At 41.0% G+C, this 18664-nt stretch overlaps 1 protein-coding gene across 18 annotated transcripts in view; it reads right to left on the bottom strand.

The window, feature by feature from the left end:
* Nucleotides 1–18664, bottom strand: part of LOC137423266 (protein phosphatase 1 regulatory subunit 12A) — a 356467-nt gene that overhangs the window by 99952 nt on the left and 237851 nt on the right. For 11 of the 18 annotated variants that reach the window (XM_078774432.1, XM_078774435.1, XM_078774437.1 and 8 more), the window contains 5 exons: nucleotides 11862–11952; nucleotides 11547–11723; nucleotides 10955–11123; nucleotides 4750–4880; nucleotides 4036–4128 (listed from right to left, as the gene is read on the bottom strand). In XM_078774432.1, the coding sequence (XP_078630558.1) occupies nucleotides 4036–4128; nucleotides 4750–4880; nucleotides 10955–11123; nucleotides 11547–11723; nucleotides 11862–11952 (661 nt within the window). Of the gene's footprint in view, nucleotides 1–4035; nucleotides 4129–4420; nucleotides 4881–10954; nucleotides 11124–11546; nucleotides 11724–11861; nucleotides 11953–18664 lie in introns of those variants that run through there. The other 7 variants (XM_078774447.1, XM_078774445.1, XM_078774446.1 and 4 more) reach the window with 2 other exon arrangements.

Here is an 18664-nt window from a genome sequence, read left to right as displayed (position 1 = left end):
TCCGGTGGTGGAGGTAAAAACATCAATAAGACCATGGCTCAAGACGACGGACCAAACTGCAATTGTTGTCCTAAAACAGAATATACCATGTTTTCCAAAATATTCTCTTGATTACATTATGTGATGTATGGCAATAACAAAAAAAACTGAAAGTATCATTGTTTGGGCAAATCCATTTGGCCAAATCAAAAATACGAGTTGATCTGCTTCCTCTTTTGATGCCGCCTCCTTTTTATTATTCATTATTTTGTCAAACATCAAATGTCAAACATCATGTCAAACGTCAAACAAAAATAATCCATACTGGCATGTATGACTCTTGCACCATTCTTTGAATCGATCATTTTCCCGATGTTGATACTGAGTTTTTGTAGCCGTACTGCTGCTATAATGTGATAATGTGTACTGCTGCTATATAATAATAATGTGTCGAGAGCTGTACTGCCACTTTGCGTTCACTCTCCTGACATTTATTGTATGCGCGATATGTGAGCAATACTGATCTGCGTACATGTCTGTGGACGTAAGTTCCATCGTAGCCACTGCAATAAAATTCCGTGCATGCTTCCGATTAAAATGATGCAAAATAGGACTGTTTTTAAAAATAGCAAATTGCACGATGAATATAGTTTTTTGCATTTTGCCATACATTTATATTTGTTTAGAACTGTAGATCGTTCTTAATAGGCCTAGTGAGTGTGCATGTCGGGTATATGATCCACGTTATGATATTTGTTTAGGGGTAGAATACTGCCATGTCTGGTACATACATGACTCGTGTCATAATTTTGAAAGGATTAAAAAATAATAAACAAAGCGGGCGTAACCCCTCAGTCCATGCAAGATGGCTGCTGTGGTGGCCATATTGAAAATCGCAGTGCGCCCATTTTCGAAAGGAACCTTCCTCTACGCAACCCCAACACACACTGGAAAAATGAATTTAATCGGACAAGCCGTTCTGCTTGAAATTGATGGAAACCAATTTCAAGATGGCTGCCGTGGCGGCCATATTGAAAATCGCAGCGTGCCCATGAACCTTCCTCTACTCAACCCCAACACACACTGCAAAAATGGATTTAATCGGACAAGCCGTTCTCCTTGAAGTTGACGGAAACCAAAAGTTGACGGACGCCTGGACGCCTGCCCGGACGACGCTACCCCTTAGCCCAATTTGGGCTGAGGGGTGAAAAAGGCATGTGTATATGGCGGCCATTTTAGAAAAAAGTAACAAGTAAAAAGGGCCTCCTTCCTTTTTCTAAAACGATCCGGAGGATTAGCTGGTATTTTTATTATTATTATTTGGCCTTACTTAACATGCATCTCAATTCAAATTTTTAGCATTCATATTTTTGTCTTTAAAAAAATACCTGCATGTTTTTATGTCCCAATAGTGTAAAACTGAAAATGATATGTCATGCTTAGTCTCAGTGTTTATGCTCGTCTTAAATTGGCTTATCATAATTCCATATTAGCTTTGAGGTTGTCTCCTTGGTTTCCTTAATTTGGCAGTGTTCTCTTAATTCCGATAACCTGCTCGGTATTCACAAATCACTCCTCTCGAGTTTAAAGGATGTGCTAACCTCTTTGGGTTGGAACTCTTCCTAATCTGTCAACAATGTGGTCAACAGCCTTAAGAAAGGTGGGCCAATGGCAGTCTTTCATTGAAGCATATGAGTCTTTGGACTTAAAACTGTACTGAAGCATTTTTGAAATTTCTTACAAACTAGCCACTTTGAAGTACTGTACCCAATCATCACCAGCTGCACTTTCAGGTTATCTCATAAGCCAAATATAGTTTAACTTCTCATGTCCCACGTGTTTAAGAATCCCCTTGCACGTGTTGAATCACTCTATAGTGCTTGGAACATGATTCCTCTGCTTCCGCTCTACATGTGATCCCAAATTCATAAAAAGGTTCCTCCAAACCATGTTTGTGGAAACAAATACGCCAAAGGGAACCGATTAAATAATAGGTTTTAAACTACAAACGTTTCTGAACATGCATGGTGTCAGTGAGGAACAAAAAACACTGTCTTTCAACTCTGACTTATTTGGGAGAAAAAAAAAGCCAGATATCTGTTAATTGGCAGAATTCTGGAATTTTTGATGGATGAACGGGGGACTAGGTATGCGTTGGCATGCTCAAGCTAATGCCTTCTATTTTTACCTCTGCCATGGAAGGTGGAAGGATGATATGTTTTCACCCCCATCTGTTTATGTTTGTCTGTTTTTGAATGGGATATCTCAAAAATTTGTGAACGGATTCGGACGAAATTTGGTGGAGAGGTTGGGTATGTGACAAAGACGAAATGAGTAGATTTTGGTGAAGATTCGAAACCAGATACAGATCAGAGAATTTTTTAAAGTGATTCTTCACCATCGAGTGAAAGGGCCAAAAATGATATGTAGCTTGATATTTCATAAAGGTTGTGGACGAGTTATGACAAAACCTGGTGGATGAGTTGAGCAAGTGACAAGAACAAGCCAATTAGATTTTGCTTAAGGTCCGAATCCAGATCCGACCAATTAGTGGGATACAAAACGCAAACTATTCAGCCTGGCGGAGGTATGCTTTCTCCCGAGTGCCGTTCTAGTAACTCTTTTAAACCTACCTGTTATATGTCATTAGTTAGATTAATCTGATTTTTTTCATTTCAGAATGTAATTGAGAATTTTTCTACATCGTACGATTATGGATCTTACTAAACCTGCCCAACAACAGGTCATCTATGTGTTATGCAATCTCCAAATAAATCCATGAATACATTGTGGCTGTATATGGTGAAGGGATGCCCTTAGACTCAAGAGCATCGAATTGGGTGCCTGCCCAAGCATGGGCATGAGTCCCTTGAAAACGCCCCTCCGATCAGGACGGCCGGCAAATGCAACAGTATACAAACTATTACCCATGTCGAGACCTTCATCATGGAGAATTGCAGCGTACAGGTCACACAAATAACGACAGAACTTGGAATTTCTTAAGGCAGCATTTTCTCTATCACCAATAACCATTTGGCTTTTCAAGATGGATTCTTCAAAACCACAGCACTCAGGATCGACAGCAAAGGTAGCAAAGCTTCTGCACAGGATCGACAAAGGTCACAGCACTCGGTATTGAAAGCATCAGGTGGGGAATTTCTTGAACAGTTAAAAACAAATCAGGCTGTCACTCATCAGGTAACTGGTGACAAAATGAAGCTTTACCTTTGGGAGCCTGAAACCAAATCGGTATCCATGCATCGAAACGTGCAATCGATCACTGCCACACAAGACATTTTGCATCCAATCTAAAACTGGGGGACCATGTCCTCAATTTTTTCTGACGACGGTGGAATTCTGCTGATAGGCTATATAGCTCACAAACTACCATCGAAAAGGATTATTACACGAGCACTATGCAAAAAATTCAAATTCCGCGGGATGTTGACGACCAAAGGTTTGCTTCTCTGTTACGAGAATGCAAATGTGCACAAGACCCATGCTGTGCAGACAACCATTCGTGACTTCAAGGCCCAAACTTTGATCAACCCCTTCCCCTTTCTCAGCCCTATATAACATGGGTGTGGGCCTAAGTCATTGTTATCAGTTTCGATATTTTATGTCCTACCTGTGTGGATGTGCATGATTAGGAACTAACCGAATCAACCAAGATATGACTGAAGGAGCAATCGAAAACATATATTTAACTTGCATAGATAGTATGAACGAAAAATAGAGCAAACGCATTGATGTCAAGGGACACTATAAAGAAAAATAAAACGTTGGTGTGTATTGGTGTGTTGTATTTTGCTGTACAACTGAATGCCCCTCGTATTAACAACAAATATCAGGAAATGTCACAAAAATGCAAAATCTGGAAATCACATATGAAGATGCATAGGGGTAGTGGGGGGGGGGGGGGGGGGGGTGGAGAAGTACGGCAGGAACTTTCAAAATAACATTGACAACGTGCCTTTTATGAACACAAGGGATTTACTTTATCTTACAAAAGAGAGAAAGCCAAACAATATTTGCAGCAATCATAAGAAAACTCACCGCAGGTGCTTCCTCTTTCTCTTTCTCCCCATGACCCTTCTCCACTTCATCTTCATTACTTTCATCGTGCTCTGACGGCTCATCGCTTTGTGACTGACGGGATGGAAGGCAGAAGAGAAGAGGTGCAGACAAGGTGTCGAGGTACAAAGAAACAAGATTGGCGGAACACGGAAAAGCAGACAATGTAGCGGCAGAATGAAATGAAATGAAATGTGTTATTGAAAGCAGAAAGAATTGGCTGGGATGTGGATGAGGCTTTGGGAAGTATCAATGGAATAGCAAGCGAGTGTAAGATAAGGCAAAGAGTATTGCACAAATGCAATGAACACCAAAACCCAAGTCATGCAAAATGCCAAACCGAATTGAAAACCCAGAAGAAACAAGCAAAGGAAATCACTCAAGTTTTATTTAAAACTGTTTGCAAACACACTCATGTGTTAATCTCAAATACAATTCATTTGCTTAAAAAGGCTGAGGAAATCATGTTTGCTTTCATTAAAACGATATCAATAAAATACGAATGGAAAATACCATTAACTAGAACACATGTGATGCAAAGTATTGACAACAAGCCATGCACAAAAGGGTAACAAGCCATGCGTTGATTGAACAGAAACAGATGAGCAAATTTGATTTAAATCACTGCAAAACAATGTAAAAACAAAGCAAAAAACTGAAAAAGAAGAAAAGCAAAGAAGCAAAAACAAAAATTACGTCAAGCGGGCGATAAGACACTCCCGTGGACCTCCGCTTTTCGCGTGGTCTCCGCCTTTCACGCACCGAGAGACGCGCCTTGCCTTCCTGGCGCTCTCCGTCTGCCGAAACTTCTTCTTCTGCAGACTCACCTGTTAAAGCAGACGGTCTCATGAAGGAACATGCAATTTATGAAGAACCAGCCATTCAGACAGCTGTCAAGTTTTCAGACTTGCTGCGTCGTTATTAAAATGCCATTATTAGCTTTGTAATCTGTTTTTAAGACTGGCAAAAAAGTTGGAAAACTATGGAAGGCAGAAAGATATGGATCAATTTATACACCTACAACAATAATTCTCTGCTTGAGTGGATCACGATTTACAGCATGTCAAGAGAGCCCCGATTAGGCTTAAACATATAAAAAGACCAAAAAAAATAACACCAAGGAGCTGATGCTCTAGGTCCCCCACCTTTTGGTTGGTATCAGGAATATATCTGTGTAATATGAAAGCTATATGTTCAACAGTTACGTACACAAGCCAAGTTACCAATATGGTTGCCAGAGCAACAGAATTCAGCCAATCACAGCGATGATCTAATCAGGTTGAGATAATTTAATAAGAAATAAATATCTGCAATATGAAAGATAAATGTCCAACGGTTTGTTTTTTTGAAACATCGGGTACAAAAAAGTACTTGGGCGAATGATCTGTCGGTCAGACCGGAGCTCATTTTAATATCTCCTGTCTCCCACCTTGTTAGAGGAGCCTGGTGTTGGCTTAGTGGTTAGGGTGCCGGCTTGGGATCCAAGGATCCTCGGTTCGAATCCCGGTCGATCGCTGAATTAACGCCAGGGGGGTTGACTCAGCCTGTCATCTTTCCGAGGTCGGCAAATTGAGTACCAGCTTGCTGGGATGAATGATCATGGTGGGTACCCCCGATTTAGAATAGGTACACCGTATCCCTGCGCATCGAAAGAGCGTGACCAAGGGTTGGCGTCAGGAAGGGCATCCGGCCATAAAAACATTGCCTCAAAGAGGGAACCATGATTGTCATGGGGTCTGCAAGGCTAACCCCCACTCTAGCTGGGAAAATGGCCTTAAAACGATCATTCTATTCTTCTTATTTCCCACCTTGTTAGAGGGGTGGAAGAAAATAAAAAATATTCCTTATGAACTAGCAAATAATCCTTCCTTATGGACAAGTTAATTCCCCCAGAGTTGATGTATTTTATTTTGACTTGCAATCGGAAAATGTACACGGCAACTCCTGTATTCTTCTACCCCGATTTAGAATAGGTACACCGTATCCCTGCGCATCGTAAGAGGCGACTAAGTGTTGGCGTCAGGAAGGGCATCTGGCCATAAAAACATTGCGACAAACAGGGAACCATGATTGTCATGGGGTCCGTAAGACGAACCCCCGCTCTAGCGGGGAAAAATGGCCTTCAAAATGATCATTCATTCATTCAACTCCTGTATTCTTTGCTTCCCTAAAAACTGCCTGCCAAAAAAAAAAATATATATATGTACGCACGAACGCACACACACACACACACACACACACACACACACACACACACACACACACACACACACACACACACACACACACACACACACACACACACACACACACACACACACACACACACACACACACACACACACACACACACACAACATGATATAAGATTGGGGTGTTTGGGATTATACATTTTAAAAGGAAACTAGACCAATGCGTCTATGTCACCAATATGCCACCGTATAGTCCCACAACGGGTAGATGCCATCGTTCACTGTCCTAAAAATAAACAAGTTAGATTTATATCCCTTCAGCTGTTTTCAAGTATCACATTTTCACCAGCCATGACAGGTTTCACATCAATCGGTGAAGCAGTTTCAGAGAAGGGATGTTTTTTAAATATCGGCTTTAAAGCGAATATGGCTGTCGCATCACATGACATATGACCTTAAAAAATGTACACTATGCATATGTATGGGGAGGGGATCACGTTTGTGAAGTTTCATGTTGATCGGACAAGGTTCGTTTTTCCATTCAAGATGGCTGCCAAACCATGTGATATACGACATCATTTTCAAACTATATGCAACTGTGGTGTTAGATGATATTTGTAAAATTTCACATAGATAGGGTAAGCGGTTGCAGATATAATTATTTAATATTTTCCTTCAATCCAATATGGCTGCCATCTCCAACCCACTCGCAAATATTATCGACTCTTCCATGTTTTCTGCGTCTTCCATTTTGTCAACTCACATCACTTCACCGACGGGGGACCTAGGCATAACGCTTGTTATTTTAAAGTGGATGGGAATTTAGTTGGATGATGGGAATAGAGCCTGTGATTGTGCTGTGAAGAGGAACAGGTTGAGATGGTTTGGTCATCTGTTGAGGAAGGATGAAAGTGACTTGTTGAGAAGAGTGATGGAAATGAATGTAGAAGGAAGTAGAGGACGGGGAAGACCGAGAAAGACTTGGCTGAAGCTGGTGGAAGAAGAAATGCGGGCAAGGGGTTTAACAAGGAGAGATGCAGAAAATAGGGCAAAATGGAGAAGATTGTCATGGGGACCGCAAGGCTAAACCTCGCTCTAGCAGGGAAAATGGCCTTAAAATGCATGTTGTAATCCAATATGGCGGCCACACCATGTGACCAATGATGTTTTTGTGATCTTTTAATCGCCATGCCGAGTCAATGACCCACGTAAAGTTTCGAGTCAATCGTTTTGGTGGTTTGGGAGAAGATTTTTTTTTAATGTTTAAGGGTAAATCCGATATGGTTGCCAAACCATGTGACCTATATATGAATGAATATGAATGATCGTTTTAAGGCCATTTTCCCCGCTAGAGCATGATGTCATAAATTTAATATTTCAATACAAATGGGTCATAGATCATGTGAATGCAATTTCAGATTTTTAGGATAAGGAATCTGATTAAAACAATTTTGGCTGGTACACCACTTCATCTATGATGTCACCATTATCATGCTTTTGTTCCCCATTGGGAGTACTTGACAATGTGCCAAGTTTCAAATTTTTCCATTCAGCGGTTTCCGAGAAATAATATTTTAATTATTTGCGTTTAATCCAAGATGGCGCCCATACCACGTGACCTATGACATCACAGTTATCACAAAAACATTCTGCATGGTCGTCATTCCTACCCTGAAAGGTTTGTCTCAATCGGACATATATTTGCTGAGAAAAACGAGGTTTAGCCCGTACGAATGGACGGACGGACGGACAACCCAAAAACATAATGCCTCCAGCCACCTTCGGGGGTGGAGGCATAAAAAGGCGCATCCAACCAAAAAATAACAAGAGATCTACTCTGATAATTGTGTAATAAACAAGCAACGGCAGACCCGGTCACAGCAGACGTTTCACCTGCTCCTGAGTGAGCTTCCTCAGGCCAATGGATTCTGAGCCTATGGCTTTGCTAGTGGTGTTGCGACAATTCGTTTCCAGTCACGTGCCTGTGCAAGAGGTCAATTGAGGAGTGTTTTAATTTGCTGAACCTTAAGCAACAAATGCCACGAACATCATTGATGGTTTGCTGTTCTTTTTATTACTTCCTCATGATCTGGTATCGTATGTATCAGGGTGAGTGAGTGTGTGTTAGTTCTTCAATTTTTGTTTCCGGGATACAAACATGGCTAGGTTCATATCCGGGTTGGACATGGTAACGTGTGGGTTGCGTGATTGGTGGAGTATCCGCTGGGTGTTGCACACATGTGGGCAAGGTATTAGGGATTTAGTGTTGTTTGTTGTTCACCTTGTCCATCTGTTTGCACCGTACAGTTTTTTGCCATTTGTATCAGAGGTGTGTATTGTGTGGGTATGTCCACTGTCTCCTCAGCTAGACCACCCTCCCTGATCTTGATGTGCCATGCTTCCAGTATCAATCTGTGTTATTTGTGTGATGTCGTGTCCAAGACACGGGTCCCATCTGAGTCAAATTGGTGACCAGATTGCAGGCAATGATGCGCTATGGCTGATTGCAGATAATGATGTGCTATGGATTATCCAAGATTTAGCTAAGCTATGGCTATGGCTTTCAAAGCCTAACTGCTCTATCGTGTTTATCTAGCCTTGGTTTCAAATTCCTTCCAGTTTCACCAATGTAGAATTGGTCAAAGTTTATGCATGTTGAATACATATTTTTTGCAAAGTAAATGTGGCTAAATGACAAAGGATGGCCGAATGTTTAGCCAAAAGGAAAGGTTGGTTTACAATGAAGGTCAGACTGAATCCCCTTCGACAAGACTTTGCTTGTTGTTTAGAAGTGCTCCCACTATTGTATTTCTCAAGTCCAATTAGATATTTGCCTCTTCCCCATTTGTTGACAGATAATAATTTCAATTGAAGGATATGACAGTCACGTCTGCCCATTTATTGCCTTTATTGAGTCAGTTGCCATGTGATATCCAAGCAACAAAGGATCCTCCATTTTGTTCCAAATCTGAAGAGTATATGGGATATCAAACTTGTTAGCAAGGCAAAGTGATATATCTATCTAAAGGACAAGCAAAGCAAATAAAAGATATCCTAACTGACTTGAACACAAACAAATACAAACACACACACACACACACACACACACGTACAAACAATAAAAATCGACATAAATACAGCATTACAGGAGCTAGGAAACAAAGCATCATACAAATATCTCGGCCACCAAATACATCACAAACAAATGAGCAAAACAATCACCAAAGAATACCTGTGTAGAACGAGGCTGATCCTGAAAACATAATTTTCTCCAAGAAACAAAATCACAAAGCCATAAACCAACTCCCACTTCCAGTGTTCCAAATACAGCTGGTGAATAATGTACAGGCCATGATGAAAATTCAAGGAGCGAGACATCAAAACAAGGAACCTCCTCACCATCCACAAAATGTTCTACAAAAATCAATGTATCACGAGAATGTACCAAAATGAGAAGGAGATTGCACGCCTGATGGAACTCAACAGGTAAATAGAATGAGAACTGTCGGATAGGCCGAGTACATTAAAAGTTTGACAGACTACATAATCAAATTTGCACACAAACACGAATACAGCAAGCCAGAAAGGTATCCCGAACCCACGTTGCAAAAAAATTATAAAGATAGGTGTGAATCGAAGATGTCACACATGAAACCAAAAAGAGCAACAAATATAGTCCCAATGACTGTAAATCAAGAAGAAAGAAAAATAGAACACGGAATATCAAACAGATATACACCGACAAACAGGAAGAACAGTAAAAGAGTAGGGAGATAAAAAAAAAAAGTTGGACAGACTGGGCATAGACAAAGAAGGATCACTGGAATGGCCAAGAAGGGGTCAGCTCAACTGGGATGGAGAACAAATCATTATAAATGCCCAAGACCAGGAACACTACATGAATGGCTTGAACAAAATGGTGGGACTGAGTCAATTGTACAAATGCTGGTTTTGTAAGGTAGAAACAGAAAGCATGAGTCATCTCATATCGGGATGTAAAAAAAACTGATGTCAGAACAGCTGTACACACAAAGGCGCAATAAAGTATTACAGTAATCCATAAGCACATCTGCAAAAAATTAAATAGCTCAGTTCCTGAAAACTCATGGAAACATGATCCAAAAACTATCATTGGAAATGAGGACATGACACACACATAGGGCCTGATAATCCCATCGAACATGAACATAGAAAACAAATCATTGTGACCGGATATAGTACTTTGATACAAAAAAGAAAATATGGCATTGCTAATTGAGGTGTCAGTACGCATTGACTTTAGCTTAAAAACAGAAATCAAGAACATAATCTCCATCCAGCTTTGGTGGTGGAGGTAAAAATGACCAAATATCAAGACATCAAAAGATTTTGAAGTTGAAGAGCACCAAAATTGTACCAGTGATAATTGGAGCAACAGGAATGAAAAAGAAGAACCTTACTGAGATGTAAAAAAAACCATCCCCGGGAATATTACCACAAATGAACTACAAATGGAGGCAATCTGGGGTTCGGTGACAATCCTGAAAAAATCCCTTGGAACAAAACTCTGAAAATTTGAACAACTTGGTCCATGAATCGTGATCCCTTACTAAAGCGGAGATGGATACTTTGGGTGCTGGGAGGACTCTGTTCCACCTCATGAAACCCACAAATGGAGATAACAACCAACGACAACACCTGACACAGCTAAAGCACTTCAAGAAACTTGCCATTGCTATCTGCTTCAGAGGTTGCAAAAGTTGGTGTCGAACTGCCTGAGGAAGCCTTGGTTCTGGATTGAGCAACAGAATCAGAAATGCTAGAAGAGTTTCCCTTGGATGCCTGGAGAAGTACAGTGCCAGCAGCCGAAGAAGTAACCCTCGTGCGTTGATTTGTCTCCTGACAAAAGAAAAAGAAGTTTGGTCAAAATCTCATCACTGGTTCTAATCTAATCAGTTCATCTTTGCATTATTATACATACTTGTACCAAGTTTGATAAGATCGCTTCAGCTGTTCTTAAATTATCGCAGTAAGGAAAACCAATCACGGATGCACGGAGCGAAGGACGGACAGACAACCCGAAAAAAGAATGCCTCTGGCAACGTTGTCAGCGGAGGCATAATAAGAAATAAACAATGCCAAACACACAATGAAAAAACAAAACGGTTATGCGAGTTTGCAAAATAAAAATTTTTAAGCAACCAAGATTAATAGCAGTCTTAAATATTGAGGAACGGCACACTATAGTGGTGGCTTTCTTTGAACCATTCTATAGTAGTACATTAATTAGGAACATGAAACAAAAGTGGATGCAACACAAACCTCTGTGATGGGGTTTCGTACGTATCGCACCCTGCTATCGACAGTATCTTTGGTTTCTAGCCCAGTCCTGTTGCTGTCCTGTCTGCCCTCTTCTTGGGAGGGCTGCTCCTTTGCCCGCTGGTCGGAACTGGACATTCGAATTTTCTCAGCTTCCCGCAAGTCTGTCAGTGTGATTCCCTGCACAAAACAATTACATAAATACAAATACAATGAGCAATATGCAAACTATAATCATCCCCGAGATGGATTGTGCTCAACACCACCATAATATATTGAGTACTCAGGAAAAAATGTGCACACAATAAGTTATCTTACCTGCGTGGAGCGGCGAGTCTGCCGTGCTTGCCGTGAGCGAGCTTTCCTCTGTGACTCAGATTCTTCATCGCGTACAGGAGTGAGGTAAGACCTAATCAAACACACACAATTGGGAAAGTACAATTTTTTTTTTTAAATTGCAAATCAATGTTTACACAATTTATTGCATCGATGTATTTTCCTTTGATAACCAAATGAAAAGCGTGACCATGCACCTGTCAGATATGACCAACAACCATGAAATCTGGTCATAATATATGTTATAACCAGCAACCATAATATTTGTTCCTTAAATTATTTGTTTTGAAGAGAGACTTAAAGGGAGTCCCTTTGTTGCTAGTTGTTGGGAGTCCCTTTGTTGCTTTGTTGCTATTGCTAGTTCTGTTACATAAAATTACGTTTTGGAATCTAAAATACTTGCTAGGAAGGGATCACATCAGCCAATTCCATGAAAAACATGCCAGCCAATTAAGTGAAAAACATCGGTGATATGAGTCATCTGCCGGACGAAACTTAAAAAAAAAAAAAAAAACACCTTTAGAGGCCATTTTTCCCCGCAAAGCGGGGGTTGGCCTTTTTCGGGCACCATGGTTGTTGTTGTTTTTGTTGGTCCCCTTTTTAAAGCAATGTTTTACGGCCGGATGCCCTTCCTGCCGCCAACCCTGTTTGTCGCCTTTTTACGACAAACAGGGAATTACCAGTTAACTGGTACTCAATTAGCCGACCTCGGAAGGATGACTGAGAATACTGACTGACTTGGAAGGAAGCCTCGGAAGGCTGAGTCAACCCCCCTGGCGTTAATTCAGCGATCGACCGGGATTCGAACCCAGGATCCTAGGATCCTAAGCTGGCACCCTAGCCGCTACACCAACACCAGGCTACACCACCACATTGCCGGACGAAACTAGCAAATCATAAATATTTATTATGCAATACCAACATTAAAGGACAATAGCATTTATGAAAAAAGTAATAACCCTGGGAACCCAGCACATTTGTAGAATTTGGTGGAGATTGGCCCAGCAATGCTGTTGATGTGTTTTATTTGGGGGGGGGGGGGGGAGGAGGGGGGGTTCTATTGTTTTCAGAAGCACGCGTGGAAACGCACGCAACTTTTCTTTGTATACATAGTCGAGGCTCGTGGAATAGCTAGTATACTGAACGGATCAGGGGGCAACACACACATGCATGGGATGGATAGGGTGGATACAGAAGGAAACTCCAAGGAGGGAAAACCAGAAAATAGGAAGGAGGAGGGATTTGCGTAGGGTTAACGAGGGTAGAAAAGATCATGGTTTTGAATTGGGCACAATCTGAGATGGAGGTGAACAGCTGTCTTGAAGACCTGGAGGGAAGAATGAGATTGAAGAGGATGTGGAAGTTGGTTCCACAGGCAGGAGAAAAAAAATGAACAAATGAGTGGAGGTGAGCAATGATCCTGGAGTGGAGGTGAGCAGGTTAGATGGTAGGATTAATTCTGGAGCTAACTAGAGCTTTATATAGTAGGATATCAACGAGAAGCACCTGCTCAATATGGGAGCCACCAGGGAGGTCATGTTATTATCTTTATGATTACTGATATCATAGCAGAGTATCCACCCAATGGACTATCTTGTTCAAAGCGTGCAACACGTACTTCTGACACATCCCTTTATTTCGGCAATGTAAAGCAACAGACCGCTGCCTCAATCGCTCCCGAAAAGAAAATTAACCCGGGTTATGTAAATAAAGCGAAAACATGCGTACTGCTTATGTGTAGTTGTTGCACAACAACTATGTTGTAGTTGCACCACAACATGTAGCCTCGCTTAGTTTAGTTATTTCCTATTAAATGTAAGCATAGTCTCCTTTCCTGTGTTGTGATGCGTTGGAGCAGGCGAGTAAGTGTAGGCTTCAGTGTTCTTTTGGGCTGGAATGCCATGTGTTATTTTGGGCTGGAATGCCATGTGTTCTTTTGGACTGGAATGCCATGTGTTCTTTTGGGCTGGAATGCCATGTGCTAGGGCCTGGAACAAGTCTGGAAGGCCCGAGGGAGGAGCTACAGGGGAGTGGCCAGTAAGCGGCAAGCAGCCAATAGAAGCTCAAGGGGAGTGGCTAACAACGACGGCCAGGGGAGGAGTTTGGAACATTCGGGTGAGACTCTGGGGAGGGGCTATAAAACCCGGGCCGAACCCACAAACTCAGTCTGCCCCCGAACTAGCTCTCTGTGATCGAGGCTCTGTGTGCACGAACTTTCCCTGCCCTGCGCTCTGCTGCCTGTTCATAGCGTTTGCGAGGACGATCTCTCCCGGGGCCACAGACGCCAACGATCTCCTTGCCTGAGCTCCCTGCACGTGCCGCTTATGAAGATGGAAGACTTAGATGGCCCTGATGCTTCATATGGCGTGTATGCCAGGTCAGGGCCAGCCGGTTTTGTTAGCCGCACACAGAAGATGCAAGACGCAAGATGCAAGCAGCAAGTGCCACATTGAGTGTTTTGATTTTCCTTTCCTCCAATTCTTTCCTTAAAGTCCAGGTCCTGGGTCGTAGAATTGTAAATAAAGGTTAAGTTTCGTGATTGTAAATATAAGAATGTTGCCCACCGGCTATGTGTTTAGTTTACAAAATCCCGGAAATACTCGGATAGTTGTGGGTGTGAGTCTGTTAGAATAGCTGCTCAACGCATTAGGGGGGACATATCTAGTGTTAAAAATGTTGCACACATGGGTCAGAATAAATGTTAGGGGGATTACACCTATGTGCCACATTAAAAGTAAAGGTAAAATTGCATGCCAGACTCTACCGGTCGTTCCGATGTCGGGGTCGACTCGGGACGGGTCTGGTGAGAGAGGGGGGTAATGTTGTGGGTGTGAGAATAAAGGTAACCCCCCCCCCCCCCTCTCTTAGTTAGTTGCACCACAACATGTAGCCTCGCTTAGTTTAGTTATTTCCTATTAAATGTAAGCATAGTCTCCTTTCCTGTGTTAGTATGCGTTGGAGCAGGCGAGTAAGTGTAGGCTTCAGTGTTCTTTTGGGCTGGAATGCCATGTGTTCTTTTGGGCTGGAATGCCATGTGTTATTTTGGGCTGGAATAACATGTGCACGGGCCTGGAACAAGTCTGGAAGGCCCGAGGGAGGAGCTACAGGGGAGTGGCCGGTAAGCGGCAAGCAGCCAATAGAAGCTCAAGGGGAGTGGCTAACAACGACGGCCAGGGGAGGAGTTTGGAACATTCGGGTGAGACTCTGGGGAGGGGCTATAAAACCCGGGCCGAAACCACAAACTCAGTCTGCCCCCGAACTAGCTCTCTGTGATCGAGGCTCTGTGTGCACGAACTCTCCCTGCCCTGCGCTCTGCTGCCTGTTCATAGCGTTTGCGAGGGCGATCTCTCCCGGGGCCACAGACGCCAACGATCTCCTTGCCTGAGCTCCCTGCAAGTGCCGCGGACATCTCAGGGAAACGCTGAATGAGCTGACCGGGGCGAATGGCGCCAACGACCGCGCTTGGAGCACGTCGTCCTTCTTCATCCTTTTCCCCACGTGAGTGAGTGGGCCCTTGTCCAGGGATTAAGTAAGGACGATAAGTATCTGCTCTGTGTCTCTTTGCCCTGATCATTGTATAAATTGTGTAATAAACCTGTGTTCTTTCGCATCCATTTGGCCGTTCACGTCATTTTCCACCATTGGCTTCGCACTGTACGAATAAAACCGCTCAATCGGGTTCAATAAGAATTAACGGCACGAGTCACGTGACACGCAAACCGCTCGGGCGTATCAGACCAGCGTGACTCGTGCGAGGTCCAGTCCCCGTTCTCGTAGCGGCGTGTGTATCGAAGGTACGTGGGGATTCGACCCGATACCCTTCCGCACGCTCGCTACGGGGGTGGCGGCTGGAATTGCTCCGCAATCCGCCCCACGAGTGTAAAGTGGGTCGCGGCCTCGTGGACTCGAAGGCCCGAGAGGGAAAAGGGTTTAACCCTTCTCTGTACGTCAATGGGCTCGAGATCCGCAACAATATATATATATAATATATATATATATATATATATATATATATACATATATACATATATATATACATATATATATATATATATATATATATACTGTATATACATATATATATATATATATATATATATATATATATACTGTATATACATATATATATATATATATATATATATATATATATATATATATATATATATATATATATATATATATATATATATATATATATACATATATATATATATATACATATATATATATATATATATATATACATATATACATATATATACATATATACATATATATATATATATATATATATATATATATATATATATATATATATATATATATATATATATGTATATATATATATATATATATATATATATATATATATATATATATATACATATATATATATATATATATATATATACATATATATATATATATATATATATATATATATATATGTATATATATATATATATGTATATATATATATATATATATATATATATTTATATATATATATATATATATATATATATATATATATATATGTATATGTATGTATATATATATATATATATATATATATATATATATATATATATATATATATATATATATACAATTAGTGCTGGGCGGTAATCACGATGGGACAATAATCGTGCTATACATTTGCTATCGTGATAACAATAATGGAATTACTCCCACCTCAAACTCCCTCACTCTCTTCAATTCCACTCCTCCCTCCAGGTCTTTAAAACAGCTGTTCACCACCATCTCTTATCTTCCCCCATCCAAAACCTTGATATTTTCTACCCCCGTTAATTCACCCCAGATCCACTTTTTTGAAATACCGACCTCTTTCCTGGAAGTCCTAGCAGTGTCCATGTGTTTTCCACCTCTCCTCCCTCCCCTCCCCCCAATTCCCATGCCACCTCCCCTCAAGCCCTCTCCCTCCAACAGATCTCCCGATGTCCCTGTTCTCTGCTGTTGTACTTGTGTGCTTACCTCTCTCTCCCCATCTTGTCTCCTGCTCCCTTTATTGTATGTTTTGTGTGGCCGTTTTTTTTTTTTTTTTGTGATTATGTTAGCTCTTACATGAGACTCGATCTTGCATACAAAAAAATAAATAATAATAAATAAATAAAATGAAAATTAATTATCACGATGACTGCTGCACATGCGCAGTCGATAGGACACGCCCCTGAACCCGGATATTGGTGGTGTATTGACTGCTTTTAGTGGTTAGTGTGTTTAGTTTCTCTCAAAAGATATACCTGTATTATATGCAGCTCTACAAAATAAAGTAAGTAATATAATATGAAATGTATATTCTCCAAGATGTAGTTTAAGGTATATCATTAAACAATACACATTAAACAAGCAACCAACTAATAAAGGTGCCAAAACTGCTGCCAGTGTCGAAATCGCCAAATCCATTTGAGTTCACTTTGTCTGCGCACAAATTAAGCACCCAAATCAACATCAAGTCGAAGATCGAGAAGGTGAGCACACTCGGTGTGCAGAGTTTTGGCACTGAGGACAAGGACAAGCAGGTAATCTCGTTCTTCTCTTTTCTCACAATTCACAATGGACTGAATGGAGCGGGAAAGATGGTGTTGTGTGTTTCCTTTATTTATTTGTTTATTACATTTTTGGCACAACATGGGATTGCTTCACATTTATTATTTGCCAAGTTAAACATCAAAGGCGTAATTATAAATTCCAGAAGATTGAAGATAGTCAAATATGACTTTCTTCACAAATGTCCCAATTAGCATGAAGCTTGCTCGGTGTGTTCCGATAGCAAGCAGCTTGCTCTATGTGTTCCATTAGCAAGCAGCTTGCTATCCCTTGCCAAGCCAGGCATTCCGCTTTGCAAACTGCTCGTCCAGTGACTCGACAAAGGTGCAAAGCAATTTCGTCCAGGCAAAATGATGTTTGACTTAAAACAAATTGAAACAGAATTATGAAATAAAGAGTATGAACACACATAACTGTGGCTATTCAGTTTGTTTTTATGTGGATTGTTATTGCATGCTATATCGTTTACAAAGCACTAATTACTTTATTTATATAATCATGACAGCATGATAATTGTGATAATGAGATCCATTATCGTGATATAGGTTTTTCCATTATAGCTCAGGCCAAATAACAGTCACGTGAAAAAGTAAGTACACCCCATGTAAAGTTTTGACTTTTTCAACATATTTCAACATACAGCTATTTGATCTTCATTTCAACAATATTGATAGATAAAGGTGATATAATATAACAAATATCATGAAACATTTACATTTTGTAGTCCATTGTATAATTTAAATAAACATAAATGCAAATTTCATATGTGGAAAAAGTAAGTACACCCCTACATTTATCACTACTTCAAATACCTAAAATTAGAACCAGGTGCACCAGCTCAGGTGCAAATGATTAGAACATCGTTAGAGAGGATCTTGGAGGAACCTGTCTGATTTAAACCTCAGACATTTAGTTTGGTTTGCTCTTTGTTGTTGAAGTGTGCGGCGTCACCATGCCTAGATCAAAAGAGCTCTCTGAGGCCTTCAGAAAGAAGGTTATAGATGCCTACGAGTCTGGGAAGGGATTTAAAATGATCTCTAAACAATTTGAAATCAATCATTCGACTGTCCGGAAGATTATCTACAAGTGGAGAAGATTCCAAACAACTGCCAACTTGTTCAGGCCAGGCCGCCCCAGCAAGTGCGGCATGCTGCGGCCAGACAGACACACACACAGACAGACGCACACACATGACGAATATAGTGGTCACT

This window comes from Myxine glutinosa, chromosome 3 (assembly GCF_964187855.1).
Source record: "Myxine glutinosa chromosome 3, kmMyxGlut1.1, whole genome shotgun sequence".
NCBI classification, from domain to species: Eukaryota; Metazoa; Chordata; class Myxini; order Myxiniformes; family Myxinidae; genus Myxine; species Myxine glutinosa.
This window is presented reverse-complemented; position numbering and strand designations above follow the sequence as displayed.